Source organism: Ruditapes philippinarum, unplaced genomic scaffold (assembly GCF_026571515.1).
Source record: "Ruditapes philippinarum isolate M1 unplaced genomic scaffold, ASM2657151v2 ctg7367_1_1_1_1, whole genome shotgun sequence".
Taxonomy (NCBI): Eukaryota; Metazoa; Mollusca; class Bivalvia; order Venerida; family Veneridae; genus Ruditapes; species Ruditapes philippinarum.
In genome coordinates this window covers 53,022-79,224 of record NW_026862244.1, presented here as the reverse complement: position 1 = coordinate 79,224, position 26,203 = coordinate 53,022, and the positions used below count along the sequence as shown (strand labels likewise).

General features: G+C 33.0%; 1 protein-coding gene across 1 annotated transcript in view; it reads right to left on the bottom strand.

Annotated features, from left to right (window-relative positions):
* The window catches only part of LOC132718408 (chromodomain-helicase-DNA-binding protein 5-like), a 49,663-nt gene extending 43,374 nt beyond the window's left edge, over positions 1–6,289 (bottom strand). Inside the window, exons 1-3 of the mRNA XM_060702102.1 lie at positions 6,066–6,289; positions 3,653–3,706; positions 1,098–1,213 (exon numbers count right to left, since the gene is read on the bottom strand). Of these exons, the coding sequence (XP_060558085.1) occupies positions 1,098–1,213; positions 3,653–3,706; positions 6,066–6,132 (237 nt within the window). The 5' untranslated portion in view covers positions 6,133–6,289. The remainder of the gene's footprint in view (positions 1–1,097; positions 1,214–3,652; positions 3,707–6,065) is intronic.
* Between the last annotated feature and the right edge of the window lie 19,914 nt (positions 6,290–26,203).

Below are 26,203 nucleotides of genomic sequence, written 5' to 3'. Positions count from 1 at the left end.
TTACTTTATTTCATCTGCTTGTTTGTGTTGCCATGCTCGATATTATATACTAAGGCTTGACCACATTTATTTCAACTTGTTCTTATTTGTGCACAATTAAACAACCAAGCCTATGTGACTGATGATGTCATAAAGTTTGATTACAATTGTTAGCTTTATTATAATGATAGATAACCTCCCTTTAACCACACATTACCCACTTAAATCATTAAGCTTTTTCCTATTGTTGCCGCCAAGCCTTTTGGCATTCTGACAGGCCCTATTTAGGCCCTAACTCTGTTTTTGTTCGAAATGTTTCTAATAAATCCCTTATACTGGGCAAGAATTTTGAAATTCAAGCTAAAATAATGTCCTAGTAATGTAACGAGTGAAAACCCTTCTACCCGTGGTGCACAAATCTAGTTTTATAAAACTTCTTCTTTTTCTATTTTGATCGTCACCCCTTACCAATACAGGTAACATTAATATTTACATATTTGAATTCTGTTACGGGCTAGGTCTAAACAATTGTGCCCGTCATCAGTATTGGTTTCAAATCATGACAGTTTAAATTTTGGATTTTTCAATGGAAAAGCCTGTCAGAATGTAGGTGGCTAATCATTAGCCCTTTTCTATAATAATAAGCACTGATCTGTGCATTCTGACAGGCTCTTTTCTGTCGGGAAGCTCAACGTCGCCATTGAATCCTTAAAACTGTTGGTGGACGTCAAAATCCAATTAACAAAACAACAAATTTCAATTTAATTTGAATTACTGGTTGCAGTTTTACCTACCGGCTTGAGTTTTTATCATTTCGTAAGTTACAATACAAAGGACTCATAATTAACTTTTACCCACTTAATTCAATTTATATATGCTGCATTATCTCCAAGTTCTAACAATTTGTTAATAAGACAAGTCACCTAACATTCTGCCCCAAAATGCATAATTTAAATTTTCTTAAGCATTTGAAGTAAACACAAGGACACCCCTAGAATTTCATGTAATATAAATTACACACTGTAAAACTGGTGTTAACAAACCTCACTAAAGTAAAATTTTGCTACCACACAATGACACAACATAAAATAAAATTTGTCTGGAGATCTAAAACTTACATCATCGTCATGATGATGCTTCTTTTTCTTTTTCTTCTTCTTCCCACTTCCATCTTTCTTCTTCCTTTTCTTTCCTTTCTTTTCTCCGGTTTCTTCATCACCATCCAGTTCTTCCTCTGTAACAAACATAACTAAGTTTTCATAAACATACCTAAGTATTCACAATCATAATTATATAAGTCTCAGATCTATGTATGTAACATTAACAGAAATTAAAAAGAATTTGAGCCACTCATCTTGCAAAACTAGAGACTAATAAATGCTACCTCTCCTACATACACACATGACACTTCTTGTCTTGCATTTTATGTGTGATTTTCTTAATGTAACTGCTGCTTAAATTGAATCTATCAGCAAATTACTTAAAGCTCATTGCGAACATACCCTAAAAGTTCAGCTTGGTTTCTGGTTTTCCTTTGTTAATGTTAACATATCAAACAAAATTAAGCCACGCCATGACAAAACCAACATAATGGGTTTACTACCAGCATGGATCTAGACCAGCCTGCGTCTGCGCATCCGCACAGTCTGATCAGGATCCATGCTGTTCGCTTACCAACCCTATAGTAGAGAAACTGATAGCGAACATCATGGATCCTGATCAGACTGCGCATCTGCGCAGGCGCAAACGCAGTATGTTGATTTTGTCATGCTGGGGCTCAAAATTTTATTCCAGTAATCTCCTACTCTGTTAATTTTACACACATCCTGTTTGATGAGTACTCACAGATTACGTTTCTCCAATGATTCTTATGCATATTCTACTCTTAATGTCCTCAAGTTGAATTATCAGTCTTGTGTCACAATTTGACAATTAAAAGACGACAAAATTCTTAAAATACTTAAAAAACAAATATGTAAAAACAAAAACTTTATTACTAAAAATATATAAAAAAGCAAATTTCAAATGTTGCTTAGACTGATACATTTAGCCTGAAATCTTAGTAAGCTCTTAAAGTTGTTTTAGTTGACACATGTGATGTTCTGTTTTAAGAAAAACCATAAATATCTGTCTAAAGTTATATATGTTTTAGATAATTATATATCTAAATATCACAATATTTAATGATTCACAATTGACCCCCTTTTTTTTACTGTCCTCCTTGTTCCTAGGTATATAACTTACAAAACATGCAAGAGACATGCACCTGACTATATAATAGAACAAAAGTTAAATTTCTAAGGAAAAGGCATGCAAATTATAAATCAGGTCTTTTATTAAGAAATGCAAATCAACTGGCGCATCTGCAGTATTCACTACTGAAATTTCCCTACAAATGATGAATGGTTTTGTCAAGACTGAAATATCTACAAGTCTATTTAAAACATTAGGGGTAATAAGGGTTAAAATAAAACCCACACGAATATCAAGGAACTCAACTGATGTCCAATGCCTAAAAACAAAAAAAAAACTGGAATTCTTTTATAGATTAACCAGGCCACATGAAAAATTAAAGAATGTCCCCCTTTATTATGTCTAAAACCTCAGTGTAATTTTATCCCTTTTAAACATAATTCAGAAATGCTGACTTGGAGCTTATAAGTCAGTTAAACGGAACAAGTTTACCTTAATTACTCACCTGAGCAATCTCAAGGTAAGCAGTTAGAAAAGCTCCAAAGAGCATGTTTATTTATGACCAGTGGACAGTGTTTTCTAAAATTTTGTAGAGATAGAAATAGCACTAGAAATACTAAATTAATACCAAGACCCTCGGCTCTATTTCATTTATTTCAGGTTAGGAGCTTTCAATAATTTTTTGGTTTTTAATAAGCAGCGGCACTGAGCAAGACATTTTTTTCACTGCATCACCAGGGCTCTCATTAGCATTTTAAGACTGGGGCCAGGGTCCCTGCATGGGGGGGGGGAGTTGAGCTGAATTGACTATATATTCCTAAAGACTGCCTATTATAATGGTGAATGACCAATAGTTGATACTGGAAAATGATTAGAATAAAATATAAATCTACCTAAAATATGAAAAGATTGCCCCTCTCTTTTTATAAATTGATCATTACAGGTGAAATCTGATCGTTATTTACAGAAATTTCAAGCGTACAAGTTAGTTATTTATAATCATCAGCAGTAAATTATGAAATTGAAAGAAATAACAAATGGTAAAATGTAAACTTATTTTTACCTTCACTAGCTAACTCACTATATTATATCATAGTTATTTTCCAAACTCACTTGACGATATGTACTATTAAACAAAAGTTGGTGTGAATAATGAATTGATCAGATACAGCAAGTAATTTTTTTGAAAATTTCAAATATCATAGATCAAGACTGTTGCAGGTTTTTCTTAACATATTTAACATTTTGAAGGTAAATCTTATATAATTTTTATGGTTAATATAATATAGCCAAACTATGACATTACATCTATATTATGTGGAACAAAGTATATGGGATTAGCAACCAATGAAAAAGATGACAAAAACCAAGTATGAGTGTACACAATGAGTTGTCTAATTGCCGGGTAAACACATAATACCAAATATATCTAGAATAATGATAAAGCATGGATAATTCAGCACAAGCTTGCAGTACTTACGAGGCACCCTCGTGTGCTCGCCATTCTGACCTTGTTGTGTTGAATCATCATACTCTGTAAATTAATTTAAAAATTTAACGTAAACAATTCCTATTCTAAATCAGAGCCCAATGACCATAAAATCAATATTTAGCTTTTTGAACAGGTACCGATCTGCATGATCATCAGAATATCCCTGATATACCACTGACCATAGCTATAATAAACAACAGACACTTGGATGCTTGATCCATCTCTGTAAACTGTCAAAAAAACTTTTTTTTAAACATTTTGACACACGTGAGTCATCCATCTTTAAATCTTATAAAATTATAAATTATAAAAATTGTTTCCAGGCAAATAAAAATCCCACTTACTATCAAGTCCTTATAGAGTTCAGACACTAAAACAAGTTCTTGTTCAACGGTCCAACCAATACAACCAAATTATTAAGTGTCTGTGTCCTGCCTCAATAAACAAACTGTTTAATGCCAGGAACTTTACTTGTGTTGCTTTAACAGGATCATGCTTAATCTACTTTCGTTATCACTAAAGTATTAATTATGGTACCAACTTGTTCTTATATATACCATCAGAAAGATAATTAAAAATTCACATGGAAATTGAATCAAAATAAGTTAGGTCCTACCATAGTCTATTAAAATGTAAGAAGTTACTGAGAATTAACCCGAGTATGAAGGGGTCACCAGCTGACCCCGGTGTCTGTAGTACTGATCAAACATTTCTAACCAGAATTCCAGACATTTCTGACCAGATATTTGGACATTTCAGAGCATCCACTGGACATTTGGTTTATGCCTTAGAAATTTCGAACCAGATTAAGATATAATCATTTATTTATCAATTTTTCTATAAACTAACAACAGGGGTGTCAACAAGTCTAAATTTAAAATCCTGAAAAAGCCGGGGTTTGGGGGCCGCAGGTCCCCATTGGGGTGAAGGGACAAAGTCCCTGTGGGGGGCAAAGCCCCCCAGTAAAAATTGAATTTCAGCATTTTAAGATGCACTAGAAACAATTTCCCCAGTCACTTCACCAATATTTTTTAAATGTATTTGTCATAATTATTTGCCATTTTCATTCGATATATCCTGTACCGGTCGCACTTATACCATTTTTCGTCGATTTCTCGTTAACTACAGTATTGTATCCGTCAATCACAGAGGATTTTTTTAAACAACTGAACCCTTATCCCCATATAATTTTTTCATCGAATTTGCACTTATCTCAGAAAAGACTTTTTGGCGGGAAAATCCGGAATTCCAGACTTTTGACACCCCTGTAACAAGCATCTTCTTTTAATGAGACACCCTGGAAAATTTTTACATCTATCCAATATAACATTCACCATTAAATATAAATATGGCAATACAAAAAGAAAAGCATGAAGTCATATTAATTATCAATTAGTTAAATTGAATATGTCAATCATTTCCATTTATGTTTTAGATAAGTTAAACAGAGCATATCATTATCTACTTTTCCTATAAAAAGGCTTTTGCAAGCATATACCCTATGTTTACAAACATAGTTTAAGTTACAATGTATTTAATTACTTTTTTTTTAACATTTAACTTTATATTATAAATATCTTAATTTGTATAGATTATTAACTCATTAAAACAATAGATATATAGTGTAGCCTAGGTCAGAAAATATGAAAATTGTCCCCGTCATAATCCGATTTGTCCCAAAATAGGCCTAAATAACGAAGAACTAATAGATGACTAGTTCATAATGTCAGGTCTGAACAGGGCGCCGCTGAACACACCATAGTTGTATCATATATAATTATCAAAGTGAAAGTAGATTTGAGAAAAGTGAAATTGATGTCATTTTACTCAACTATTAACATAATCAAACTTTGCATTCACTTCAATCTTCAATCACAGAGATATACTTTAACCTAAAGCAAAATAGATATAGACTCACTGCTGTCAAAAAAAAAAAAACTCTTGACTACCGGCAAATCGACCTAGTTTACAATTAATATTAGAGCATGCGCAGTAGCGACTGTCTTTAAAAATAAATATTTAGGCCTACCTTTTTTATAAAATCAATCAAAAAGATATGGCACTAATAATTAACTAAATTAATATATAACTGGATAGCAGAATTGTTAAAAAACGAAATTGAGAACGAACCTCTTTTAAGCTAAAAAGTCTATGTTGCTAAAAATAGATCGCACATGAAAGAATATGCAAATGAACAAAAGACAATCACGGAAACTACATGTGACGAATTCCTTAACGTTTAAATTCAAATGGTTTACCTCCATTTCAGAATATAGACCTTCTAATAGATTTCATTATTAATATTACAACGTTAAATTGCTTAATCATGTTATATATCTATCTATCCTATATGTCAACCGGCCTAATTAGTTCGCCGAAAATTAACACAATGGATTTTTACCTTCGCCCCCTTCTTCGATTTCCATTCCTTCATCGATCTCCTCATCACTTCTATCGATAGCAGCCATTTTTACAAGATTAAATGTTTCTGCACGAATTTGCAATAATATATAACAATTTAGAATAAATATTAGAAAAATATTCTTTGATTAGTCCGTATTTGTGATCACTTTTCACCGCATCCCGAAAACTGAAGCGCGTGACGTCACTGATTGAATTTCTATCCCATAGTAGTACGCATTAATGAATGGTCACGTGATATTGATTTTTACAAATTATGCGCGATTTGCATTAAAAATAGATACAAAATAAATCATTTGTCATTTTTAAGAGTAGTCGGTTTTTGAAAGATTTTTAGTTATAAATCAGCTGTAATTAAGTATTTAATAGTGATGTATATATTCTAATTTTAATGTCTTGCCATATTTTTAATGTATTTTTTAAACTCCTAGTTCTGAAACATTTTTTCAATAAGATAATTAGATTTGATATTCATGAATCAATTAATGTGAGGACCAAAATAATCAGAAATTTGTGGCAGAAAAAAAATCATGATGTTCCACATTTCTGTTTAAATATGCTTAATTATATAACCACTGTATGTACGTAGATCTAATATAAATCCGTGTTATAACACAGATATATAAATTATATATATTTAGCTCCATGATTATAATAATGTTGTTTTTGTTTCTGTTACTACATGTATATATATATGACGACGAGTGTTATATGTACAATCCCATTTAAGCTTTTTAAATTGACAACCTTATCTGTTTGTTTGTCTAGATATTTTTAAAAATTCAGATCATGTTATTAACAGTGAAACTAAAAAAGAATCTCAAATAGATGCCAGAACTAAACAATCCCTTTAAAGCTGCACGCCTCCAGATGAGCAAAAATATTTCGATAAAATCAAACCTGAGAAAAATGTACTATGATTTCAGGAAAGGTATAAATTTAGATTCAAAATTCTAATAAAAATTTACATGTTATATGTGCGATTAATGACCGAATTTTTCAGTATTGATAACTATACTTCTACTGCGTTACTAACGCAGTAAGGGCTATTTTTGCATATTTTGACCTCTTTGTAGGCTGTAATTAAGTGCCATTGATAATTATGTAAATGCCATAGCATTCTTTTGGTAACTTTTCAATATTATACTGTTAAATACATTTTCAAATTTTCATAAAAATTAGCATGAATCTGGAGGCTTGCTGCTTTAAGTTAGAAAAAGTAAAGCTCTTAGTATGTGTAAGAATTAGTGCTCGTACATTGTATACAAGTCACTGGTCCGGCCATAGGTGGTGGTGGTGGCTTAAATCTGGGACATCTTATGTCCCAGCTTAAATTCACACCAAATCATTATTTTATAGCTGCTTTTTAATATTTGAACTAAATGCGTCCTTTTGAGATGGAACTAAAGCACCGTACGTTGAGCTTCAATTTGTTTTTAAATTGGTTTTGAAAAAATATAACTAGCTTGGAAAAAATGAATTGGTATCTGTTTGTTTACAAAGGCAGTCGGTGCGTGGGTTAATTGGATAGTACATGTATATATATATATACATATGTACATGACAACGCCCACTTATTTTTATGTTCGTGATGTTAGCCAGACAGCCGGAACCCATTTTCGTATACTCCGTCTGTTCCGAAATCCGGTTCTGGCTATACAGGCTGGCCAGAGATGATACGATGAAACCTGTGCAAAAGACCATTGGCTAATTCCATAATGTAATGTCAAATTACTTATCACAACGATCTCCGGCTATTACGTCTAGCCAGAAAAACAGAAATCAATGCTACATAAGATGAAAAAAATCCGAAATCAGATTGAAGAATATATGTCATTGTACGTATGTCCGGTGTCCGCGGGTATAGGTTTGTTCACTTTGTTTGTTCATATTTGTTCGCTATTTAAAAAAAAAACAACATCTTATTTTCAATAAAACAACAAAGGAATGTTGTTTTTAAAAATTTAATCCAAGGGATCATAATGTATTATGACTCCTCCACGCATGATGAATGACCCTCACATGAACACAATATGGACCCCGGCCCCCTATAAAATAACTGTCGACAAATATAAAGTTGTACATGCATTGTTAATAAAGTTGTTGCCACCTATCTAAGGCACAACATAATTAATTATCCCCATTATCCCCACCGATAGGCATCGGAAAAGAATATAGTTATGGTATTGACATCCGTTGGCGTCCGTTAGTGCGTCCGTACGTGTATTTTTTTTGTGTGACCGGAACTCTTTTTACCCTTTTCTTTCATATAAATAAGTATGCATATATACACATGACCCTTTGTGTTACTTTTTCTTATATTGATTTAATAGTTGACTATTTCTACAATGTACATGTACTTAAAACGCAAAAAAATGAATAAATAAAAAATGGCACACATACCCCAAGAAAAACAGCACACTGAAATTTGAATAATTTCTAACGACGAGGGGTGTCATAAGGGCTACCCTACACCCGTTTCGCCTATGTTTGAAAGTATATATATGAATGACATACAATGTATATGTAACATATAGAACGATATTTGACATCACTTTCAGGTGTGGTATAATTATTGTTTTTCCCCTCGACAGAATTAGCTTTATGTACAATCTGGTACTCCAGAAATTGAACTTTTTACCGTCATTTTTTCATAATGGTCCGCGAGCTCATAATATAACGGTATTAGTGCAACATATAGGAAGCAATAACAAAATGATGTTGTTTTTGTTTTGTTTTGTTTTGCATTGAAATCAGACAAAATGACAGACAGCCAAAAGGTTATGGGGCTGTTAAAGGTACTATCTCGCCGAATCTTGGAAAATCGGGGGGGGGGGGACTGTTGAAATACTTAAAGCATATGATATGCCTTTATGCATTGGCAGAATGACGAAGCGCCCGAAACGGCTACAAATTTAAATATAATTTCGGAAGGGAACGTTAGTGACAATGAACTTGATACACAAGATAATACTAATGAAGATGAAATCACTGAGGACAATGAAAATGTAAGTGAAAGACATGAATATTCTGAGTCAGTGATTTTGAAAGAAATTGTACTTGCATTACAAAGCAGTGTAAATGAATTACGTCAGGAAGTATCACAACACATTGATTTTTCAAAGGAACAATTCGTGCACATTAAAGATGAAATCATGAGTGTGAAGAAAAAGATATCTCTTGAATCCAATTCGTTAATTAAGCAAGTTGATGTGATCAATGAAGCGGCAAAATCCATCGAAACACAAGTGAAATCGGTAGATTATTCTATCCACAAAAAATTACAATCTATAACAGATATTCTTAAGATGAAGGTGTGCAGTTTTTTGGATTCGCAGGAAACGAATGTCTCTAAGGATGATATAAATCAAAATATCCACATTAGCGAAAAATCACCGAAACATGATGAAAAACATACGATGGAAGGAACAATACCGAAAACTATTCGATATATTCAAACTAATATTGCGGACAGTCATACTAAAAGTGTCACGAATAATACAGAGATGGTAAAACGACAACGTAGATCTTTTATAGATATATCAGACAGTACAGCACCAGAAAAACCAGTTTCAAGATCAATCCCGGAAACGCTTATAATAGGCGATTCAATTATAAAGGGAATAAATCAACGCGGGCTTCACACTTTTACAGAGACATACTGCATAAGAGGAGCTGTTGTGAGAGATATATCACATAAGTTGTGTAACTGGAATATATCTGGTTGCAAAAATGTCATCATTTGTGTAGGCGGAAATGACGTTGCTTCAAGCACATCAACAACTGTAAGTAGCATAGAATTAACAAAGACCATCAACTACTTATATCAACATGGCATTAACGTATATTTATGTACAATATGCCCGAGAATAGACGTCGATGTAACTCCGATGAACATTGCCATTAGAAAAATTTGTTATGAAACAGGTGCAACACTGATAGATTCATATAGTTCATTTGTGTATGGAGATGGAAATGTAGTGAAGCATATGTATCATCGTGATGGAATTCATAATAATACAAGAGGGTCTAGTGCGTTGGTAAGGTGTATTAACAAATCGCTGACTATTGTAAAGACGAAACAAGCAATGACTGGTAGATATCATACAGATACACAGAACACAAAACGTCAAGAACAACAGAAAAATGGATATTGGCAATTCCGAACAGAACCTAAAATCTTTGGATCTCTGTGTAAAATATGTGGTATGAACAATCATAAAACTGTTGACTGTAGATACCGTGAATGGTAGGAAAAAGCAGACAGACACCTGTTTATTAATCAATTTGATACAGATAGCCTATTTATTGGCGACGCCGGTGAGCGGCGTCGTCTTATATGGAATGCTTTTTATTTTTGCCTATGGAAGGAGCTGTTATTATTAGCAGTTAATTTCATGTTGAGTTAATTAGATTTATTTTGATTCGTAAAAATCAAGTAAACAAATATGTTGTTATATTTGTATTTAATAACTTTATATAGAAAGCATGTGCATTGTGATATTATTTTCACGAAATTGCAGGCTCAGTTTAACAGCTTGTCCCTTAGTTTTATTGACAATACTAAAACCCGGATTTCGAATATCGTTGTGGTCTACATTGATGCCGTATCCATTCGTCATTCATTTATATATTTTCAAAATTTTCTTACAAGAAGAAAGTTCACATGCAAATGAGTATAAGGATAGGTAATGAACTGTTGTTAACGATTATCATATTGATTTTATCCATATTACGTTGATCTGTTGCACAGAATGGTTGTTTTTTACAAAGTGTACCAGTATCCGGATGTTGAAAGCTATCCGATTTTCTGCAATGACTGCTGTCACATGGTCATCTATTTTTTTATGAATACTTTACCATTAATTTGCATGGCTTAATAAAACTGACTGAGCCTGCAACATTTCGTAATTTTAATGTTTAGGGTGTTCTTTTGGGTTTCAGGTTTTCTCTATTTTAAGGGGAAGTAACTCATGTTTACTAAATTATTTGTTCTTTTCTGTCTACTCTATCTTTAGTATTACTTACTATTTTTTGTTTTGTTTTTTTTTATAAAATTTACCAGTTGTAAGGTCATCAAAAGCAGAGAGGCCCTGATGAGTGAATATTAATATATATTTTTACTGGCTTTATATACCCTAGACCAGATTTTTCTAGTTTGTTCAGTTGGTATCCTGTTTTCTCGTATTCTCGGGGGGTTAAGGACTAAACTTGGTTGCATAATATTTATAAAACATTCTGTTACAGTATTTTTAGCCTGATACACAGAGAAATACCTTATTAACAAAATACAAAGAAAGAAAGATCGTAACTGCAAGCAGAACTAAAAATATATCTGCTTGTATATACTGACCTTCACCCTCTATGTGAAGCAGGTGCTTTCTCGTATTCTCGTGGAATTTGATTGGTTGTTAAGGCTGGTCGCTTTGTGATGATTTTATTCTACATACCAGTTCAAATCATTAGTGCCACACCTAATTAAGTGTTAAATGGCCTAAATCTGTAATTTTATTGTGTTTTAATAACAGCTTGGCAGGCCATATCAAACTTTAAGGATCATATTGACGCCTCTTTGGCACCAAATGATTTTGATTGTTCCAAAAATAGTTTGAACTCCATTTAGTGTTGTTATTTACATTATCTCTCTAATATATATTAAGTGTACGTTTATTTATTAGTTACTTATTAGTTATCTGAACATTAAAGGGAAAGACAAGGTTAAAATAAAAACTTGATTTCAGAATTTTAGAATGCCTTTCACGGAAAATGCAAACTTTCCTTGAAACAGTACCGTCGGTAATTGTCGCAATTATCAAGAGCCCAACAACAATCATTTTCAGTGTTTGTTGTTGTTGGTCTTTTTCCATATAAAAGGTGTCGAAAATTAAACTTAATGGAACAAAATAGGATTATTATCAAAAATTTGTAAACTATTTCAATTGGTGTAAATGCAAGCAAAGGCTATTTTTTCTCGACATCTTGCGATGACAAAGATCGATATATATAGCGATCAAGGCGATTAATCTCTAAAAAGTTAACATCCAAAGACAATTAATGCTGTTTCTTGGTTAAAATCCTCGCTTAAAGTCATAAAATAACATATGCATTTTCGACTTCCATAAAATTTTGAAAAGTGCCGTACGGCTAGCCAATACAGCGTGTCCTTGCTAGTCGTACGTGACTCACGTACGGCTAAAACTTTTGGCTAGCCGTACGGGCCCGTACGCTAGCCACTTCCATTATAAAAACCCTACTAAAACGTGTTCTTAATAGTACATATAATTAATTTTTTGCAGTTTGATTCTGACTTTCAAATTTAAAGGTGTGAACATATGTTATAATTGATGTACACATTTCAAAAATATCAGCAACTGTTTTGAAAAGTAAATTGTTAACATGTCTGTCAACGTATGATGCTGCGCATCGTAATCGTGGCCTAATATTAACTGCAGACAAATCATTTTTATTGGCTGCTCAAAAATCTAATTTGCATAATTTATTCACACAATTGCTGGTTCTTACTACTTATGTCTAATACTGCGCATTGTCCATTTTAATTGTCCCTAATTTGCACCAAATGCTCCTGTCACACTGTGTACTGACGATTTTTATTGCTCCTTGTATGCCTCTGTGCCGACAGACCTTTTGATCATGTACAATATTGCCCTAATTGGTTTATCACCCTTGTCAAATATTCTAATGACGAAATAGACATCTATTCAGTGAACTGAATGACCTTAGGGGTAATTCGGTTCCACACCTGTCAAATTGTACTGTAGTAAATTACAGCACGTCATAGAATAGCAACACATTTTTTTCAGTTCCCAATAATCATTTTAAATATTAAGTAGATTTATGATTTTTTTGTTTTATTGGATTAAATTTACGGTAGAAGAAATGCGTATCTGTCGGGGAAAGTAATTTGGTAAGTAGATAACGTGGAAAAAAGCTTTGGGGAACTGGATAAACCCGAGAATATGCGTAATTATAGCGGAATGGGCAACCTGTTGCTGTTGGTACCAGTTTTGACTGGGTGCCTAAATAACTTTACGGACAGTTTTGTTTTCATACGATATAAGTCTGGCTGCCGATTTTCCTGCGCCTTTCTCACTTTTAGCGTCAATGGCGGAAAATCGCGTCCTCAGCATATTGGATTTAGTTGATATTTTACCTGAAAAATATGACCGGCGATGTACCCTATTTGGACAGCTTGTCTAGCGAAAATTAAGTACAAAATAAAAGGATATATCGTCAATTTGAAGAAGTTTCTCATAGTTCCCAAAGTAAATTTATGGTTTATCTTTGAAAATTAAGCAGTCATTGCTCAAATCATGTGGTGGGATCATCAGCAAGCTTGAGTATCGGGCAAATGATAATTAATGTCGCGGCGTCTTCAATTAATTAATTTAAGCAATTCAGTTCCATATGATGTTTTCATAAATAATATATAATGTACGCAATTAAATAAATAAGTTCTTCATCAAGATATATTTCAGTTGTACCAGCGTGTACAACTATACCGGAAGTGGGTATAACACGTCACAATCTCGGTCTCGTCTGTCTCGCGAGAATGACAGAACGCCAAAATGGCGGCGCCCATGAACTTATTTCTCAAGTAAAAAATAGTGTCTTTAAACACGAATTTCTCTCTTATAGGGTTGATGTCAATAGGGATACTGTCATGTTTCCTCTTTTTAAATGATGAATATTTATATTAGACAGACATCGATCCATCCATTCTTATTCCTTTAAACAATGAATACTACTGTTTTCCATTGCAGTTGTCAAAAATGAAATGTGTTTAGGACAAACAATGTTTCATTATTGGTTTTTAATTGGAGTTCATATCTTTTTTTTTCTATCTATTCGTGGAACAAATATTTTGAGCTGTATTGTATAAATAGTAGTGTGAGACCGTCATTTGAAGCGTCTTGCGTCAGAGACCCGCTACAGGTTTCTGCAACATGGAAAAAACTAGAAAATTGATGATTTTTGGGGGGAAATTGATAAATTTAATGTTTATTCTCTGGATTTTACGATTATTTCCACAATTATTTTGGTTTTTTATCTTTTTTTGTCGCATTTCTTTTATTTTTTTAATGGAGATGAAAATGCTCTGCTAAATAGACATGTTTTCGGGTATCGACGGAAGTCGCGAGCGTCGCTTCCATCCGTTTAAATGATTCCACGAGAATACGAGAAACCCCGAGAATACGAGAAACAGGGATACATACCTATAGGTATTCTGCTAGAGGCATCTCTCTAATCACTATGTGAAATTATTATTTTCTATGTGTTTGTATATGAATTGTTACTAAAATAACCTTTGGTAAAAATGAAAGGTTTTCTTTCTACAAGATTATGAATTCCTGTTAATAGGATGTTATATTTATTTTTAATGGAACCTGAGAATTATTAATGTAATGTGCATACAAGTGTATCATAGTATATGGATATAATGTGTATTTCTGTATTTAAAGACTTACAGTTATGATGGATGAGACTTGCATTTAAATTTATAAATGATAATACATGTATTGATCAGTCTACAGGTTATAGTTGTTTATACCCAGTGTTAGCTGGCTAATGATAGTATCTATAACAGAGTTTATATATTCTACTAGATTTTGAATTCCATCCATTAGTACCAATGTTAATGTTAGGATTTCATGTTTATTTAATAGAAACTGGGAATTATTAATGTTATGTGCATACATGTATATCTTAGTATATTGATATGATGAGACTTATAATATTTCTGAATTTAAAGAGTTACTGTGAGTTATGTCATTATTATTAAAGGGATGAGACTTTCATTTAAAGTTATAAATGATAATACATGTATTGATTGAAAATGTCCTGAAACTTGGATCAAGCAATATAATTGATAAAGTCTCAAAAAATCATATTTTGAATGGTTATTCTAACTTTTTTCTAACATGTGCATAGATTGAAAATGACAGCTTCTGTCTTATCTATTTGTAATGGAGGGACACCGGTCTCAATTTCCAAGCTTAGGTCTCCTGAGTCAACCCGACAACAGACTTTTCATAGAGTAGATTGTTACTTGCACTTGAATAAATTTGTACACTAAATTTTATAGCGGGTGATTTGTGCCACATGAAAACCAACAAAGTACAAAAAAGTAACCGGGCGCCAGACACAAAGTGGTGTGTTTGTTGCATTTTCATGTTTTCGCCCAGTGCCCTTGATGCAAAATACAAATCAGCCTTCATAAAATTTCTTATCATAGAAAAAAGGTTAGTTTTTTATCCGTACAAAAAATAGATATTGTACATGTATTAGCACAGTTATGTTCACTTTCAAATTGACTTGTTATAAATAATGGCACAACCAATAGTTTACTGTCTAAGCCCTTTTTAGAAAAAATAATTATACATAATATATAAATTGTTATTTTAATTTAGACTATGAGTATGTAAGGTTTTTATTTCTTATTTATTAATTAAGAATTAATTATCTGTTAATTTAAAAATCTAAATATCTGTCACGGTTTAGAACTGTTCACTATTTAGGCCAGAAAATGTGTAAGCGGCCAGATAGTTCAATCGCTAACAGCCGCGGTACATTATTCTGTGGGTCACAGGTTTGAGTTCTGGTCAAGCTGAAAGTTTTTCTCATCCAGTGACTGCATATATTAAACCATGAGTTTAATTCACTATGCTCTGTAAACATCAGAAATTCAAGGACATAAACCAATAGAGTGGGGAAATATGTTGTGGTTTAGAACTATTTCATTATTAAAGAGAAAATGTGTAACCGGCCGAATAGCTCAGTTAATTGGTCTTCTGAAAGTCATGGGTTCGAGTCATGGTCAGGCAGTTTAACTCAGGGTTTAGAAGTGGTTTTTCAACTGACACATGTTTGATTCATTTAATAGATTGCATTTTATTTGAAATGGACAAAGGCAGCTAGTATTGCATGATACTTTTAGATCTACAAAAAGCATTTGATACAGTTGATCACACTATACTGCACATGAAGAAGTTCTTTTTCTTCTTCTTCATGGAACTTCAAGCATCTGCCATATGTAATGACATTCTTACATGGTTCAAGTCTTATCTCTGATAGTAGCTGCTTGATGTGGCTGGTACGCATTCTCCTACTGCTCTGAGTACCTTATGATGGTGTCCCCCTGATGTTCATTTTAGGTCCTCTTTTATGTATAATATATGTCTAATATATGTTAATGACATTTCTGCAACCTAAGCAATAAGCTTTTATTATATGCACAGGCACAAGTATCAGACCTGGGAAGAAAAAATATGACCAGATTGATAAAAAAACTTGTGTTCATCTTAAAATTGTCACAAACCAAAAAAATGTAAATAATGACCCCCTTTAAAAATATACTTTAAGTTAATAGTATATTTTTAAAGGGGGTCATTATTTACATTTTTTTTTGGTTTTTGACACTTTTAAGATGAACACAGTTTTTTTATCAATCTGGTCATACTTTTTCTTCCCAGGTTCGATACTCGTGCATGTGATTATATGATGATGACTCAGGTATCCTTGTATCTGGTAAAATAAATCTTAAGATTATTTAATTGACTATAAATTGTCTTTGCATCTTGGCAAGACAGAGTCTTTTCTTTTTGGTTTAAGTTTCAACTTAAACTGGGCCTAGCCTCCAGGTCACATGAAATGGTACTGCTATAAAGTACACATCTTTTGTTAAGTATTAAGGTGCAAACCTGGATCAAATTCTTTTGGCGTCGCCCTTTGATGCTTTGCATCAATGCTTTTCTTGTAAATCTTTGTAGCAAATGCAATTTAGAGCAATGTAAATGCGACTGCCTATCAGTTAAAACACCAAATACTACTGATAATGATATTTTTTATAGTAATATATGTAACAAATTTGTTATTGAACAGAGCAATTCCGATTCCGTTTTGGTAAATTCAAAAAGTACTTATGATTATTACGACTTTGTAAACAATTGTAATTCGGAACAATTATCCTCTGAACTAAGATATATTTGTGCATATACATGTAAAAGATTAAATAATTTAGAATCTACTATTTATAGTAAGTTAAGCAGCTGTAATCATTTAAACAAACTATCTAGCATTAATAACAACTCAAGAACCTCTGATGGGATTTCTAATATAATGTTAAGTAAAAATGACCATTGCGATAATTCGTATATTGAAAACGAAAGAGTCAAATTTAAACAAAAGGGTTTTCATGTCATGAATTTAAATGTACAGCATTTACTCCCAAAATTCGATGAAATTCGAATAATTCTAAACGAATTTAAAGCGCATGTATTTGGATTATGTGAAACGTTTTTAACTATGAATGTAAATGATAAAGACATTGAAATATCAAGCTACGTTTTTGAGAGAAAAAACAGAGTTGGTAAAAAGGGAGGGGGTATACTTGTTTATGTAAAAGACAGCGTCCCTTTTAAACGAAGATATGATTTAGAAACAGCCGGAATTGAATCGATATGGATAGAAATTAATTTTGTGAAATGTAAACCATTTCTCTTAAACTTTGTATATAGACCCCCTGATTCAAAGCAGGTTTGGGCTGACCTATATGAAAAACATCTTGAAATGGCTGATCAGATGAATTTAGAAATGCACATTCTAGGTGATTTTAATATACAATATAGTTCAGAAGAAGGGTTTTTAAACAATAAATGGGCATCACTTTTACTGAAATACGATCTTAGGCAAATCATTAATAAACCTACAAGAGTGACAAAAAACAGTTCATCAATAATTGATCACATTTACACAAATAATCTTGATAAAATTAATGAAAACTTCGTATCACAAATTTGTGTCAGTGACCATTATTTAATATGTTTCACTAGAGGAAATACTAGCACACATGCAGGTAATCACAAAACTATAAAATATAGGAGTTTTGCTAAATTTGACACAGAATCGTTTCAACGTGAACTAAGTGATTCTAATTTTGATTGTATAGAGACATTTAATGATCCAAATGAAGCTATAGAATTGTTTTATAACATGATAAATAATATTCTAATGAAGCATGCACCATTTAAAATTAAACGTAAAAAAAAGGACACACAGCCACATTGGTACGATGAAGAAATTAAAAATGCACGCTTGAAAAGAGATAATTATAAATAATCTAATCAGTGGGATTCATATAAACTGTGGCGGAATAAAACAAATAATTTAATTAAACAACACAAAAGAAATTACTTCAATAATGCCGTCAAGGATAAGAAAGACCCGAGTACGCTTTGGAAAAATATTAAAGATATTACTCACGATAATGGTACTAACGGGAATATCAGATTGCCTAATTCCATAACAATAGATGGTAATATAATAACTGGGGAAAATAACATTTTAAATGCAATCAATGATCATTTTATCAATATTTCTGATTTCCTAAACTAATACAAATTCAAAACAGAAAATTTCAAATCACTTGAAGAACAACTGAACAAAAAACTTCAAGGGCATACTTTTATTATTGATGAAATCAGCCCATTCCAAGTAAAACTACTTATTGATAAACTAAATGTAAACAAGTCAACAGGAAATGATGGAATTGGGCCGCGTATTCTTAAAGCCTGTGGTGACTATTTAAGCATAGCTTCTATAATAAATAATTCCATTAGAAATGGCATTTTTCCTGATAAACTTAAAGAAGCATATGTACTTTCAATTTACAAAAATGGACCAAAAGAAGATCCAAATAATTATAGACCTATTTCAATTTTGCCAACCATATCAAAAATTTTTGAAAAGCATATTGCATCACAATTACACAGTTATATATACGAAACTAATATTATTCATGAAAGTCAGTCGGGTTTCAGAAAAAAAAATTCTTGTCAAACAGCAGCTGCTCTAATACGACTCATAGAATCCTTCCTTAACGATTTAGATGAGGGCTGTTTGATAGGCACAGTATTTTTTAGACCTAAAGAAGGCATTTGATTTGGTAGATCACAACATATTGCTGCATAAGTAAAAATTGTACAAATTTTCAAACACCTCAATTAAACTCTTCAAATCATATCTTGAAAATAGAACACAGTTTATCAAATATGGAAATAGTCATTCAAATAGTAAAACAGTGAAATCAGGGGTCCCTCAAGGGTCTATATAAGGCCCTTTACTTTTCATTTTCTACGTTAATGATATGCCATTTAGTACAACACATTCTAACATAGACATATATGCTGACGATACAACTATGCATGCATCAAATAAAAAAATTGAAGTGATTCAGGGAACTCTGCAATGTGATGTTGATAATATAAGCAAATGGTGTAAATTAAACAACATGGCAATAAATCCGAAAAAGACCACTTGCATGGTAATAGGGTCAGAAAATAAATTAAAATCAAAACCTTCTTTAGATATATATAGAAGGTACATGCCTAAGTCAAACGAAATCACAGAAATTATTAGGTATTTACTTAGATGGAAACTAAATAATAAAGCACGTCTGTAATAAATTACAAAAACAAATTGCTCTCTTAAAGCGTATATCGTACTTTTTATCCGCTGAAATGAAAGAAATGTTTTACAATGCTTATATTTTACCTTGTTTTGATTATTGTTGTATTATATGGAGTACTTGTAATAAAACTGAATTTGAAAAAGTGAATAAACTGCAGAAACGCGCAGCAAAGATTATATCGATGGCTCAGCGCAATACTGGTCTAAGTGACATTTTTACCAAAAATCACTTTTTTACATATTTTGATAATGTATGGTCAAATACACATTCTGTGAAAATTTTAGGGTAATTTATGCTTTTATTGCCTTTTTTATTTACATTTAAAATAAAAAGTCTATCTCAGGTAGTTCAATTTTGTCAGTGCAATATAGGTCTAACTTGAGTTGGTCTCTTATTGCGATGTCAAATAATATCAATTTTCCTCAAAAATGCTTGAGTTAGACCTTAAATGTTTCATTTCCCGGTACAGAATAATATGCATATCCCATTAAAATGTGTTATAAAGAATGTGAGAATTCATGAAAACACTAGAAATTATTTGCCTCCATCAGTGCTTTGTATTAATTGCGAAATATTAGCCAATTGCATAACATGTGTAGCGCCGATATATGTCCAAACGTCGAAAAATGTCCACACGACGATAAATGTCCAAAAATTGACGATAAATGTCTCAATCGCCGATAAATGCCCAAAACTCCTTTAACGATAAATGTCCAAAAATTAACGAAAAATGTCGCAACAAATTAGGTGCTCATAAATGTCCAAATCGGCGAACGATAAATGTCTCAACTTTTCATATGTTAATTTGTAATTTATTGTATTGGATTATGTAACAGTCTATCCAAGTAACCCGTGATTTTACCCTCTGGTTTCCCCCCCCCCCCCGACGTAAAATGTATCATACATTATTGTGCATGGCCAGTTGCAGATCCGGATGGGCCGTTGGGGGCACGTGCCTTCTTAACTCAACGAAGCAATACGTTTTAGCATTGTTTGTGTTCTTCAATATTGCGTTGCCATTGTTCCGAGTGTCTAAGTGTCCGTCCCAAAAGTGGGCGTGGACAGAGTTGCATATTCCTTTACTGTCAAGTGGTCAAAAGTTAAGAAAAATATGCAACTAAATCTGGCAAACAAAGCAGTTAACCTGTATAAACCATGTGAGCTAATCAAGGGGTTAACTGCTTTGACAGTTAAAATCTGACCTACTGATTAAACAGCGAACAGTGCAGACCTTGACAGGATGACGCATTTGCTTGTCTGGGGATATGGTTCAACAATGGTCGTTATAAGCATATACGCAACACGTGTTAAATGGGTTTTGTGACTTTTCTCTGAAGTGCTGCGAAGACGGTCCTTCTCATGCTACATTGATTTAAGACATTTGTATTTGATTATTACTCATTCGCGCGTGGTGGACTGAACGCCACTGCGGGGCCACCGCCTTATAAATACAGAGTTTTGAAAGGCTACTTACATGTTTCCCTCCAGTGTCGACCCAGACCAGTAAATGTTCAACAAAATAAGGGGAAGTAACTGCTATATTACCATTTTACAGCTTCTGATTGGCTATAATTTTGTCGTGGGAAAAAGATAATTATTTCGTGGGAACAAGATATTATCTCGTGGGAACAAGATAATTATTTCTTGAGAACAAGATAATATCACGTGGGAACAAGATAATATCTTGTGGGAACAAGATAATATCTCGTGTGAACAAGATAAATAAAGACACCCATGTGTCACATCTGTTCCACCGTAATAGACACTTGACGTAATAGTATGTTTTCTTGCTGTGCTGGTAGGATACAAACATGTACATTTAAAAATTACTTATATGTCAAATATTAACTTAACAATATTATATGAATAACACATGGCTGTCATATTGCATTATGCTAACTGGTTACTAAAGCATTATCGTTTTTATCAATACAGAGTTATGTAAGAGTTATGTACCCCAGGGTGATATAAGAAATATTCCCCGGGAAATATATTCTAGGAGGGTGATATTCGATCAGAACACATTGTAGGCCTATGGGAGTTTTACATTGAAGGATATATTGAGGTATAATAATATATAAATTATAACATTTTGCTGTCGGGGTGATAGAGGATATTGTCCACACGAGAACTGGTATATTACACCGAGGCGCAACCGAGGATAATATGCCAGTTCAAGGGTTGGCAATATCCTCTATCACCCCGACAGCCATATGTTATTTGTTTTATTATACCGAAAAAAACCTTAGGCTCCAAAACATTCATAAGAGAAAATACAGATCAACACTTCAAAATTACAGCGATTTCGATCTGCAAACACAAAAATGTATTGATAAAAACCAGACAAACAGACAGACATATCGTTATTTCTTCATTAGAAAATAAATAACAACAACAAAATCAAATTATTATAATTATTATTAATGGATGCAAAATTACAATTATTTTTAATTATCAATCTATAGAATTTTCATATGTAGTAACTTTTATACACGTGAACATGTACAAGCTTGTAACGGTTTCGCACGAACCTTTCGCTTTCCACGTGGGATTCTTTGCTAAATAAAGATTTTTTTAGTATGTATATTTTTTTTTTTTGCATTATGTAAACTGGTTTTTAAGGCATTATCGCTATTATGAATACAGAGTTATGTAAGAGTTATGTGCCCCTGGGTGATATAAGAAATATTCCCCGGGGAATATATTCTAGGAGGGTGATATTCGATCAGAACACAGGTATTGATCAGAACACATTGTAGGCCTATGGGAGTTTTACATTGAAGGATATATTGAGGTATATTAATATATAATTAACACATGACTGTCGGGGTGATAGAGGATATTGTCAATACGAGAACTGGTATATTACACCGAGGCGCAGCCGATGATAATATGCCAGTTCAAGGGTTGGCAATATCCTCTATCACCCCGACAGCCATGTGATATTTATTTTATTATACCGAAAAGCAGTCTTTGCCTGAAAGAAAATACCTTCACTTCACAATTATAGCGATTTTGATCTGTAAATGTTCGATATACACAAAAATAGTATAATGTATATAGATAAAAACAAAAGACAGACAGACAGACAGACAGACAGACAGACTAGGAAATAAATGATAATATGCTAACTGGGTACTAAGGCAATATCGCTTTATGAATGAGTTATGTAAGAGTTTTGTGCTCCAAGGTGATATAAGAAATATTCCCCCGGGGAATATATTCTAGGAGGGTGAAATTCGATCAGAACACATTGTAGCCCTATGGGAGTTTTACATTGAAGGATATATTGAAGTATAATAATATAAATGTTTAAATGACACCATCATATAGCAATTATAATGTTACTATTCGAATACTGTGTAATATTTATTTTAATCTGTTGATAAAAACTTTTAACATTTCTTCTCCATTCGACAAACGTTATTTTGAAATTATCACAATTTGTCAAGGAATATTTTCATCTTTAAACTGTTTTTACACATATATTTACTGGTTTACACTTGGTTATGTCTGGGTTGCAACTTCGGTAATGTACTGATGCCATTTCTTACGGTCTTCTGTACCATATATCTGCAATCTTGTACCAACAAAGGGCATCAGTACATAACCGAAGGTGCAACCAAGCATTGGCCAATCTAGATTCTCTTATAATATTGCAGATTTCTAATATTACGCCACTGAACCGACCAAAATTCAATATCTTCTAAATACAAGCTTTTCAAGGTGATGTCACTGTGACCTTTACCTTTGACCTACTGACCCCAAAATAAATGGGGTCACCTACTAGTCATGACCAACCTCCATACCAAATATGAGGACCATCAGCCAAAGCATTGTCTAGTTAATGAGCGGAAATGACATGGTCCACGGACCGACCGACCGACCGACATGGTCAAAGCAATATACCCCCACTTCTTCGAAGTGGGCATAATAATTTATTTTATTTGACTTTTTTTATCGTTGGTACCGGTTGCCCATATTTTTTAAACTTTTTTAAAAATCTCACAAGCATCCCGCTAGAGTCCCAGTGGTCGGTCGGGTGATCCAGGAACGACCGGGGTACGTCCGTAACTCTGTCGGTAACGTCCGGGATGATCAAGGGCTCTGCCGGGGCTCTACCGGTGATTGTCGGCACTCTATCTGACCGTACCGGGGCTCTGCCGAGATCATCCGGGACTCTGCCGACATCATCCGGGGCTGTGCTAGCATGGATCTCAGCTTTTATGATATCTTTGATCGAAGACTTAACAGCGTTTGAATATCGTGTTATGTCATCCGTCGTCCACTTACTATCTGCATTATCCGTAGTTTCAACTGGACTCTGCATGGATAGCCCGGAGTTCATCCTGGTTGTTATAAGTATGGAAATTGGGTATCGCCGTAATGCTACCGGGGTTATTGAGACTGCAACAATATTTTCATCCCGGATCGTCTGGGGTGGTCCTGGGCTTTGCCGGGATGCTGGTGAGAACGATACTTAAATCGGAACTTTTAATCCCTATGGAAACCTTTATAACTGGCTGATGCATTACTGTTGATCAGAGAAATAAGTGCAATTAACATATGAAAAATTGAGACATTTATCGTTAACCGATTTGGACATTTATGAGCACCTAATTTGTTGCGACATTTTTCGTTAATTTTTGGACATTTATCGTTAAAGGAGTTTTGGACATTTATCGGCGATTGAGACATTTATCGTCAATTTTTGGACATTTATCGTCGTTTGGACATTTTTCGACGTTTGGACATATATCGGCGCTACAACATGTACAAGTAACTGTTAACGAAAAATCTTGAAAAAAATTAATAATAATTTAGTGTCACAATTAAACATTTATTTTGTCTTTGAAGTCATTACATCATACTCATACTGTATTATTTCATAAAATAAAGTGTAGTTGAAACTATCATTTTTGTACAATTTAGTAAAAGACAGTGTACATGGTGTATGCTTCTCATGCACACATTTAAAATGGAAAATAACATGTGTTACACTTTAAGTGGATTCATAACCTGATCCCCCTCTAAAAATTCATTGTTTTTTAGTTTGACCTTTGTTTAATCATATGCTGAAATTTCCTAATTCTTAATTTTACACTTTGTTCATATTTATATAATGTGTTCTGCTTAAGATGGTGTAAGGGGGTAGACTGTACATTGTTTCACTGCCAAATCAAACTTAGCCTGTAACACAATAACAAATTTAAGGTTTGAAGCCGTTCCTGGGTTTTTATTTTTAAATTATGTATCTACTTCTGTATCACTCTCTTTAATCAAGTAAAGTTATTTAAGAAATAATATATCCCAAACTGTGATTTTATTGCTCATTAACATCACTGTTTGGAGTTCGGATGCGAGGAATTATATCACGAGGGCGTATCCTGAGTGATATAATGATGCGCATCCAAACGACAAACAGTAATGTTATCAAGCAATAAAATCACCAATTTGGATATATTATTTCGATTCTAACACGACATTAACAAATAAATGCTGCCGTACCCGATATTTAGCTAAATTGCACCTGATTTGTTTCCGTTCTTATTGTCAGCGCGTCACATTTTTAGTTGTTACGTCACGTGTATAATGATTACGTCACATGTCTAAATTATAGAACGTCAAACAGCGATTTTATAGCATAATGACACACACTTTCGGTTCTTCTATGTTCAATAGGGAAAAATGCGGGTCGTGTTAGAAATATAAACTTTACACTATCAACTCAAACAATACAATAACAACATAGTGTCAACATGTGCAAATCACACTCTTCACAATTTACTTATATTATTGATACAATATCCTTCTGTCTGATGTGATATGTGCAGAAAAAATCAAAATATGCACACTTATATATTATAATGACCTTTTCAGTTCTTGTATTCTGATAATTTTTTACATCACTCAGCTCCATTGAATTTTCGAGAGTGCAATTGTCAAAAGCTCTTTGAATTATGTGGCAGAAACAGCTATAAGTTGATAAAAATGTTTCATTTTAGATCTAAAAGCCATTAATTTTACCTATCAAATTTAATGAAATTAAAAATGTAATGACTATCAACTGCTTTTGGTATAGTATCAGTGTCAATGAGAAAATTCAAACATTTATCCATTCAAATTGTTTAGTGCTAATCTAAGGTGTGCACATGGTGCTTCAGGTGTGCGCCTTTTTATATCTGAATGAGTAAGTTGTTGCAAGTGTTTAAAGCACCTCTAACTTTACAAAAATGATTCTGAATTATATCATGTGCTAACAATACTTTGTTCTATGAATCCCTGATAGTGGGTTGTACTGCCCTACTTTTTTCTCTAAAATATGTTTGACAACCTCTTGTTATTTGGTCAAAATTTAGAGGTAAAATGACTTTGATATATAAAATGAAACACTTTTCTTAAGATATGCACGGTTTAAGCAAAACATGTCATAAAATTTGCAAATTACACTTTCAAAATATACTCTAAACAGTTGAGAAAGTAAATACAAAAGTTGTAATTAAAGCATGGTCTAACAGCGGTTTTCATTTTTGAAAATGTTTGATATTTATAAATGATTATACCATCAGCAATGTTATATCATCAGAAAAGAGGACCACATACATTAAATTCATTAAGATTTAGCGCATAAC